General features: G+C 37.1%; 1 protein-coding gene across 3 annotated transcripts in view; it reads left to right on the top strand.

Moving 5' to 3' along the window:
* Positions 1-2,648: 2,648 nt before the first annotated feature.
* Positions 2,649-10,386, top strand: part of LOC102291418 (high affinity immunoglobulin epsilon receptor subunit beta) — an 8,878-nt gene continuing 1,140 nt past the window's right edge. Inside the window, exons 1-7 of one of the 3 annotated variants that reach the window (XM_005923660.3) lie at positions 2,649-2,776; positions 4,176-4,373; positions 5,762-5,878; positions 6,435-6,491; positions 6,744-6,950; positions 7,859-7,981; positions 8,154-8,483. In XM_005923660.3, coding sequence (XP_005923722.1) covers positions 4,197-4,373; positions 5,762-5,878; positions 6,435-6,491; positions 6,744-6,950; positions 7,859-7,981; positions 8,154-8,201 — 729 coding nt within the window. In that variant the 5' untranslated portion in view covers positions 2,649-2,776; positions 4,176-4,196 and the 3' untranslated portion in view covers positions 8,202-8,483. Of the gene's footprint in view, positions 2,777-2,875; positions 3,167-4,175; positions 4,374-5,761; positions 5,879-6,434; positions 6,492-6,743; positions 6,951-7,858; positions 7,982-8,153; positions 8,484-10,386 lie in introns of those variants that run through there. The other 2 variants (XM_042221292.1, XM_042221293.1) reach the window with 2 other exon arrangements.

Here is a 10,386-nt window from a genome sequence, read left to right as displayed (position 1 = left end):
TTGTGCTGACTTTTTACAGTCAGTTACAATAACTCGTACTGCGTACTAGCTAGCATGATGGAGTTTCTATACAGCTGGGTGGGTGCTATGATGTTACTGATAGTGAACTTTATTTTATTCATAAGGTTAGTTAGTAGAGTTGCCAACCGCTCCATTAAATCGGAATGCGTTCTTACGTGTTTCGTATTGAGCTGAGAAGGGACGTCAGTTTGTCCCAGATTCAGCTAGAATGGAAAAAGGCACAAAGCTGGAGTTATTCTGTGTCTTTGCTGCACAGCTGCATCTTCTTCATTCTCCCCCCCCTCTCTGTCTCTACTTCAATCATGAAACTGATCAATGATCAGCTGATCAGCTCTCTTGTTTGTTTATCGCCCACTTTGCGCCAGAAAGAGGAAACCAGCGGATGTCGCGCTAAACAACAGCAGCAGTTTAAGCTTGATCAGCTGTTGTTAGAATTTATTTAATATTAATTTCTAGTATCAGCTGATGTTTGCTGGAGCCACAGCTGTGGTCATGAATCTTTGGATATCTGGTGAGAGGGAAACATGTCGTCCAGGGGCCCTGTGAAATGCCCATGGTTGATTGAAATGTGCTCTGGCACAATCATAGGCATTACCACTGAAAACAAGAAAAAAAAAAGCGCTAAGGGCTGAACCGGTGCTGGAATGGGACAAAAAAAATCGGCCCGGCATTTTGGCTGGAGACCAGCCCACCAGGTCTTAGGACACGGCCATAAGCTGGTTACAACAGGCATCTCCAAAACAGTTAGAGCACTTATGCAAATATGTGATGTCTTGATAAATCGAGCAGATATTTGAAGTTTACACAGCACCATTCTCGCATGAAAATATCTTAGTTTATTTTATTTTTTCTTTTTTTTTTTTTTCGGTATTTTTTTTTTTGATCTGAAATTTTTGTTTGTTATTTTTAATATTTTGTTGGATTGTTTTTGATTTTTTTGGCATTTCATTTTCTTTTTTTATTTATTTTTTTTTTGTTTTTGTCTTTTTTTCTTTTTTCTTTTTCTTCTTTTTCTTTTTTTATTTTTTTTTTTTTTTTTTTATTTTTTTCCCTTTTTTCCCTTTTTTTCTTTTTCTTTTTCTTCTCTCTTTCTTTTTTCTTTTTTCTTTTCTCTTTTTTCTTCTTTTTTCTTTATTTTTTCTTATTTTTTATTTTTATTTTTTGTGTTTATCTATTTGTGTTTTTGTTATTTTTTTATGTATTTGTTTTGTTTTTTTTGTGTGATTTTTTTTATTGTTTTTTTTCCTTTTTATATTTTTTAAGTGTATTTTTTATTTTCTTTTTTTTTTCAGTTTTATTTGTCATTTTTCATTTTATTTTTATTTTACAATTTTCTTTTTTTTATTTGATTATTGGTTTTTTTTTTCTTTTTTATTACAATGCATACAGTTTTTTTTTATTTTCATTTATTTTTATTTTTGTTTTCCGATTTTTCGACTGTTTTTTTTTTTTTTATAATTTTCATACTTTTTATTCGTTTTTTTTTTTTTTTATTTTTTACTTACGATTGTTTTTTTTTTTTTTTTTAATTTTTTTTTTTTAAATTTTTTTTTTTTTTTTAAATTTTTTTTTTCATTTGCTGGTTCTTTTCTTTCTTTTTCATTAATTTTTTTTTTTTTTTGTTGTTTTTTTTTTTTTTTTTTTTTTTTTTTTTTTCTTGGCTGTTGTTTTGCTGGACAAGTCTTAGATTTTTTTATTTTTTTTAGTGTCAGATTTATATTTTTATTCCAGTTTTTCCTTTTTTTTGTTTATTTTTTTGTAAATTTTATTTTGTGACCCAGAAAGAGTAATAATTCAAACTCTGCCACTCTGTGTTCCTCCGCCACTGCCTCCTTTGAGTTTTGGACGAAATGGATTCTGGGATATTGCATTTCGTCATTTCGAGCTGATTGGAGAGCAGAACAGCCAATCAGATTTATTTGTATCTAAGTCTGTGATTGGCTGGTTTTGTGGCACAACTATAACGGTGTAGAGAAAGAGTTGAGCGCGCATGGGCAGAAATGTTGAGAGCGCGAGCAACACATTGCGAGCGAGCGCAAATGCAAAAACTGAGCGGGAGGGGCTGCTGGTGTGTGTATGTGGATAATAAAAACACTGAAATACATTTTTTGCACGCAGGAATGAATTTTGTTCACTCAAATTCAGCTTTTCTTCGCTCAAAATAAATTTCTCCTCAAAATTCAACACATGCACCTGCAAAATTTTTTTACGTGCGCTCAAATTTTTTTTACGTGCGCTCAAATTTTTTTTACGTGCGCTCAGAATAGTGGCACAAAAATAACGCCATAGCTCTCGAGGCCTGGAGTTCCCCCACCCCTGACTTAACACAGTAACCCCAAGTCAATCACACTTCCAGTGAAAGCAAACTGTCCACTTAGGAAACAAACCGAAATCCAAAATTCATTTACCTGGATTTCTACAACAATTTGCTGATTCACTTAATGCCTGAATAAATAGATCAAAATCAGTGCGTTGATTATTATAATCTGGTTATTAGTCCTAAATTAGTTTAGTTAAATTAGTCCACCAACGTTTTTCACTGTATTGTTCCGTTTTGCTAGTGAGGGTAATTCTTCCACATTTGATTTTTTTCAATTATCTTTGTGTGTAATTGGATGTTGAGCAAAGGGTTAATTTTTATATTGTCCTTATGGGCGGAGGAACAACTGGAAAATCTCATCCAGCAATAGCTGCGCAACAAACACACAACCAGATATTAATTTGGCTTTTGGTTGCTTTTCTTCTCCTCTGACAAGTAAGTTTGTTTGTTTTATTGATTTTGTATTGTAATTCAGGTTAATGTGACGTAATCATTGGTAAACAGGGGCTGTAGATCAAAGCGGGCCTGTAGGACTAACTTGGAACGCTGCAATGCGCTCCGTGGTGCCAGTCACAGGTGGAGCTGTATTACTGTAATTGTTAAATTACGTCGTATTACTGTCGAGAACAAAGACTTTGATCAAAGACTTTTTTACATACATGTTTGTTTTTGTGGTCGTGGCTCGATTTCCCGGAACAGTCGGCGCAGTTTCGCTCCCTGCTGCTGGTAGTGGCGCAGTCACTTAATTTTTTTGGACTTTCACTCACAGGAGTAAAGTCGAGTTTCGTCCGCTTTGCAGCACATGTCCGTCGAGTTTTCTCTCTGGTAGGTTACAGCACTTTCCTAATATGCGGAGGACCCCAAAAAAAGTTTAGAGGATTGCAAAAATGTCAACAAAGCTAATGAAAAGAGAATTACGTTCTGAAGTTTTCATACACCAGCTTTACTCTGTTACTTCGTTTATATTCGTTTCATGATTTCTCAGTTTCGGTTTCAGAAAAACTATCCAAAGCCACTTTATTGGGTGCAGCCAGGCTTTTGTTTACACTAAATTCTGACCTGCGTCCAAAATTTGCAACGAAGCTTCGACATGTTGAGCGTTCAGAGCGTTCTCTGCATACGTTGGTCGCGGTGAGTGATTATGGGAGTTAGTCTTGCTTCGTTTATTGTCAAAGCAGTCTGGCCATTTTCCTCTGACCTCTATAATCAACAACGCATTTCTGCAGGTCCCTGAATTCTTTATTATGGACATTTTTCTGTAAACCTTAGAGATAGTTCTCTCATCATCAGTTTCTGTAATATTCAGACCAGCCCATCTGTCACCAAAGACCACGCCCCATTCAGAGTCATTTAAATCACCTTTCTTCACTTTATCTTTTCAATGTCCACATGCTTAAATACTTTAAAGTGCTTTCATTAGATATTTCCACTAACGAGTAGTTTAATGGTTAATAAAGTGACTGTGAGTGTTTATCTTCAGTACTGTTATTCAGTTACTCATCATCTTTATCTAATATTGAAATGTATAGCATCTTGTTATAACTGCAAACACAACTGCATCACTTAATGTAGTTATTTATTTATATACAAGTTGTTTTTTTTAATTTCATTAGAATTAACAGACAGTGTAAGTCACTGTTAATGGAGCTCGACATCATTATAAGGTGAGTTATAAGAGTTAATATAAGATAATAGGTATTGAGTGATTTGGATTTTTAATTTTGTTAGTTGCAGAAGTTAAATGAATATTTTGTTTCAATACTTCGATGAGTTCAGGCATTTCTCCACAGCTGGGGCCTTAATGTTCATTTTTATGTACTCTTCTCTCTTTCAGTCTCCAGGATCTACAGGCAGGATGTCTGTCACTGTGTCTAAGGCTGATGGGGTCACTGTGTTCACCTTGACCTCTGACCCTGATAGCTCTTGGCCTCCTCTGTGCCAGATCCTCAAGAACCTTTGCTACAGTCCAGTGTGCTGCACCGTGTCACAGCGCCTGAGGAGCCTCAACAGAACCTCTCAGACAGTGCTGGGGGTGAGCTACAACCTTTAAGGATTCAAATACCTCGCTTCTGTCAGTCTGCCCCAGGGCAGCTGTGGCTACACCTGTAGCTTGCCTCCACCAGTGTGTGAATTAATAGTGGAATTGTAAAGCGCTTTGCTGGTCTCGAAAACTTGTTGTTCCTAGAGTATTTAAAAGTAGAATGGGAGGCAGAGCCTTCAGTTTTCAGGTCCCTCTTCTGTGGAACCAGCTTCCAGTTTGGATTCAGGAGACAGACACTATCACTACTCTTAAGATTAGGTTTCAAGCTTTCCTTTTTGCTAAAGCATTTTCTCACCTTTCTCACTCACTATGTGTTAATAGACCTCTCTGCATCAAATCATACCTGTTATTGATCTCTTTCTCTCTTCCACAGCATGTCTTTATCCTATCTTCCTTTTCTCACCCCAACCAATCACAGCAGATGGTCCCGCCCCTCCCTGAGCCTGGTTCTGCCGGAGGTTTCTTCCTGTTAAAAGGGAGCTTTTCCTTCCCACTGTCATCAAAGTGCTTGCTCATAGGGGGTCATATGATTGTTGGGCTTTTCTCTGTGTCCATTATTGTACAATCTACTGTACATTATAAAGCGCCTTGAGGCGACTGTTGTTGTGATTTGGCGCTGTATAAGTCGAATTGAATATATATATAGTTATATATAGCTTTTATAACACAGAATATAGTTTGTGTACTCCCCTTTACGCGTGTGTGTGTGTGTGCGTGTGCATGCGCGCGCGCGCGTGTGTGTCGAGTAATTCAAATCATTTTAAACATTCAGGAGATAAAACACTGTGTCAGAAAGCCTTCCAAGAAGACAGAGTAAAGGTAAATTTTATGTGTCAGGGATGCCACCGGCTTTGTATCAGTGTCATGTTTCCTTACCCCACGTGAGTCTAACTCTCACGTGAGTCTAACTCTCTCACTGACAAATTTATTGGACTTAAAAGTGAAGAAAAGTAAAAAGTTATCCACTGTGGTTTAAAACAGGGCAGCACAATGGTTAGCGATGTCCTCTTCGGCTTCCTCCCACAGTCCAAAGGCATGCGGTTAGTGGGGTTAGGTTAGGTCAGGTTAATTGGTAACTCTAAAATCGCTTTAAGGTGTGTATGTGGTTGTGAATGTTTGTCTGTCTCGATGTGTTTGCCCTGTGACAGACTGGCGATCTGTCTAGGGAGTACCCTACATCTCGCCCTCAGACAGCTGGGATAGGCTCCAGGCCCCCGCAACCCTGAATAAGCAGAAGAGAATGGATGGATAGTTTAAGAGTTTTCTTATCACACTACAGAAAAAGACTTAGAGAAAGTGCTCCAGTATGCAGCATATCCTATGACTGGTGTTAAACATCTACATCACCAGTTGTTAATTCTGTGCTTCTTCTTTGTCAGACTCTGCAGATTATGATTGGGCTTCTCAGTGTTGGACTCGGAACAATCCTTGTAAGCCGATATGTTGGATTATGGACCATACGTGAAACCGGCTACCCTTTTTGGATGGGAGGGTTGGTAAGCAAGCGAAGCAGCTTTTTCCTCAACTAGAATCCTCTGAGTCGGAAAAGAAAGGGACAACATTCCTCTTCCAAAAGTCCATCGGCTGCTCTCTACAGTTCCCAAATGTTTTGGGCTGTTGTTAAAAGAGGGGAGCTACACAGTAGTCAACATCAGATAAAAAAATTCTCCTTTTCTTTTTTGTAATTGCAAATTTTCTCAGTTTTACTGTAAAATAAATAAATAAATACATAAGGGCATATGAAGTTTACCAATCATTGCATTCTATTTTCATTTACATTTTAAACCCATTTCAACTCTTCAGAATTGAGCCTGTAGTTCAGAGTATGTAGAGTGTCAGAGTTGGCGCTTAAGACAAAGCTGGAGAATCTTATGAAATCAAATGTGTTTTATCAATTGAAATCTTAATCCCTTACTTCTGTGGTTTTATTGATAAGCTGCTGTTTCTTATTGTCACCTTAAACACATGATGTGTCTCCTCATTCAGTTAAATTACACATGGGAAGGAATTAAACTTTATTGTCTTTGTTTTTTTTTTTTTTGTCTTGTGTAGTTCATCATGTTTGGAATCGTCAGCATTTTGTCTGACAAGTATCCAAGTCCATGTCTGGTGAGTAGTCCAGATATATCCTAGAAGGACGACTTGAATTTTGTTGTCTAAGTTGAAGATATAAAAGTAGACGTATAATATTTCAATATACACACTTGTGCCAGGTCTCATGTATGCACATCTATGTAGATGTAAGATTAATGCCAACCATTGCAAGCTTTCCTGCATTGACTGACTGTAAAACTGTTAACCGACCAGCCTTCTAATGTTTAAAATTTTATTTTACATTAACTGACCCATCTTGTATTTCAGGTTATCGTCAATGTGATTCTGAATCTTACTGGCGTTGCTTTTGCCATTGCAGCCATTGTGCTGTATAGCATCAGTGTATCTAATCTATATTTGTGGAACATTTGTGGGGAGCCCGACTACTGGTATGGCCATCATACAACACCAAGTCTGTCTCCTGAACAGATGATACTACAGGAGAGATGCTTGGAGGCCAAAGCTTTAATTAAGGTAAGCGTTAGTTCAGCAGTTTACATACAAGTTAAATTACCTAACTGACAAGTGGAAAATAATTGTTTATAATCGAATAATTATTAAATTGTTTTGTCGATATAATCACAGGTTTTTGCTTCTGAAATCTATGGATTTGCAGCTGGTGATCAGATAATAGTATACAGTGGTCCCTCGCTAAAATGCGGTTCACCTTTCGTGGTCTCACTTTTCCGCAGATTTTTTTTTTGTGCAATTTTGCATGCTCTTGAGAAAAAAAATTTGACTCCTGTACAGAACGTCAAATTTACATAAATCTTTGATCGCTAGCAGTGTAACTCTGAAGTGCTGTACTATATGTTTGTAAGTTTTCTCTCCAACTGACACAACAATGTCAATGAAACGTTTGGCACCATCAAAGGAACCTGCGCTAGCACCCAAAAGGCAGAGGAAGATGCTAACCATCGCACAAAAACTTGGACTTCTGGACATGCTAAAGGAAGGTAGATGTTAACGTAGTTAATTACCACTATGGTGGTACCACTACCATAGAATTTACAGAAACAGTCAGATAAGTCAAACTTTACTCAACTTCTTCTTGCTTCCTTTATTTCTACACCATTGATTCATTGATGTTGGATTCTCTGGCAGCTTCTCTATTCTCATGTTCTGGACCTGAAAACAGGGTTTGATCTTTGGTTTCATTCTATAATGCTGAAATTATTTTTCTACAAAGGTTTGAACTTTGCGAGCATTTTCAGAACGTTACTCCCATGATAAACGAGGGACCACTGTATATAGGTTTTTGATCTTGCGATCACAGTCACGTCTGTACAGAAGTCTCCGCCCACTCTCCGGTCAAAGGGTCTGAGCCTCTGATCCTTTTATTACTGCAATAAAATTGAGCACTGTTGTTTGTATCCCAACAGATGCTCTACAGAAGCATCATTGCTGTGCTAATTGTGCTGTCAGTCCTGGAGCTCTGCGTCACCATCAGCTCAGTCGTCTTGGGGATCAAGAGTCTGAAGAGCAAAGAAAAGGGACAAACCAAGGTAACAGACTAGCATCGCAGAAAATGTTGGCCGAATATGTTTAGGGTTTTTTTCTTTTGTTTTTGTTTTGTGTGAGTTCTTATGTGGAAGTTTATGAATATTTGGTGACTTGCTCAAAAGCCAAACAGATTTATTCAGCGTCATTTTACTTTACCAATATTCTCTTTTTTAGAGCACTGATGACCCAGAGCTCTACACACCACTTCTAGAGGACCACTAAGCCTACAGTCTGAATGTAATTGTGCTGTGAGGCTTTGTAACCATGTGCCTTCATAGCTTTCACCGTGTACTGCAACATTATCATGCACTTCTCTTGCACTTTTATATACTGCAAATTGAATGTATTTCTAAATCTCTACTTTTTCTCTTCAGTGTGCCTTCCTCCAGATAGTATGCCACATGCTTTGTATGCTTTGTTGTTGCTTTTCTTTCTTTCTTTTTCTTTTTTTTTTGACAATATTGGGCCATGATACATAAAAATAAAGAAATCTGTTGCACATTTCATCAGCATTTGAGTTCCTTTAAAAAAAAATTTCAAAGGTAGTTGAGAAGTAAAAATTGTGTGTTAAAATCTGTGGAAAAAGTGTGGGGCTAATTCACTGCAGAACACTTTGTAATGTGCAGCTGTCCAGAACTCTAATCAATAATCATGGCTGATTGGGATCTTTGATTATCTGCTGTTGTCACTGAATAGAATAGAAAAGCCATTTATTATCATTTTCTCTGTACAATGACCAAGCTTGCCGGAATAAAATATGAACAGGACACGTTTATACAATCAAGAGGGAAATATACAAAACAAACAAATGATGTTTATTAGCAAATGGACTGATCCTTATATAGTGCTTCTCTACTCTCCTGAAGCACTCAAAGCACTTAAGACAACATACTACATTAATTTTCTTCTATGCTGCTTAAGTATTTTCTATTTAAACATTCACACAAATTGATTCTCTGATGGATGCAACTTGCCCAAGAAAATTTAGCATGCGGACTGTGAAAGCCAGAGATTGAACCACCAACTTTCTGATAAGTAAGCGACCTGCTCTGCCTCCTGAGCTACAGCCATCACCACCGTCAGAGTTGTCTGAATGGTGAGTCTGGAGGTGTGGGAGCAGCATCTTCTGGTCCAGTTTATTCTTCCTCAGGACTTGGAGGAAGTGCAGCCGCTCCTGGGCTGTTCCAAAACAGGGAGGAGACAAAGTAGACTGAGTCATCAACTGAGATGTTATTATAATGTGTTTGGTCAGTGAATAAATCTTTAGCTTTGAAATCAGCACAACTGAGTTTCAGTGTTATAAACTACATTTAAAGTAGCCTACACAGATACATAAGAAGACACACGTGCGATAAAACACATACAGTTAAAACCAGATATTTACATACAAAAAGACACGAATACCTTTTTTTTTCTCTTTTTCGTCAAACATCAAATCAGAGTAAACTTTTTGGTTTTAGATCAATAAATATTAACATATTTTTTGTATTTGTGAAACACTTTCATCAAAGTCAGAAGTATACATACACTAAGTTTATTGTGTCTTTAAACAAAAAGAAACCTTCATACGATTTTATTCTGAGCTTAAGAAGCTTCTTATAGGTTAATTGAGTCCATTTGAGTTAATTGGTGGCACACCTGTGAACGCTAATAAAGGCACACCCCAAACACAGAGACTCTTTCTACACTCCACATTAGTTGGTGGCGGTAATGCACCAATTTGTTGTTTGCCAACTGCCAATAAACAATATAAAGAAGAAGAAGGAGGAGGAGGGCCTCTTTCTTTGACATCATGAGAAAATCAAAAGAAATCAATGAAGGCATCAGGAAAAGAATTGTGGACCTACACAATTGTGGCTCATCCTTAGGTGCAATTTCCAGATGCCTGAAGGTCCCACATTCAGACAACAATATGCAAGTATAAAAAACATGGGAATGTGCAACCATCATGCCGCTCAGGAAGGAGACGGATTCCCAGAGAGGAATGTTTTTTGGTGAGCACTGATGACTCAGAGTTGACCAAACCACTGCTGGAGGAAGTCACTGCACAGGCTGTAGCCTAAATGTCTTTGTTCTATCAGTTACCAGGAATCATGTTCCTTTATGACCTACAACTAACTTGATGTATTGATGATTTATACTAATTAAGACTTTGTCTTCCTAAGTGCTTCTTGAAAGGAAGACATTATACCAAATTGAATCGATTGATAATTCCATTGTTGTGCTAATGATTAAAATTTAAGTTGAGAAAAGTGCCTTAAACTCAGTTATGTTTGTTGGTAAAAATGTGTTTATTCTTGTGAAATATGAGGTTATTTTCTTTGCCATTCCACAATGTATGATGACAATATTAAAAAAGTTAGAAAAGAATAAAAATAAAGATAAATACTGACACATACAGTTAAAA

The sequence above is a fragment of the Haplochromis burtoni genome, unplaced genomic scaffold, assembly GCF_018398535.1.
Source record: "Haplochromis burtoni strain Fernald_Lab_line unplaced genomic scaffold, NCSU_Asbu1 Contig_64, whole genome shotgun sequence".
NCBI classification, from domain to species: domain Eukaryota; kingdom Metazoa; phylum Chordata; class Actinopteri; order Cichliformes; family Cichlidae; genus Haplochromis; species Haplochromis burtoni.
The sequence above is the reverse complement of the archived record's forward strand: the minus strand, read 5'-3'. Positions and strand labels throughout refer to the sequence as shown.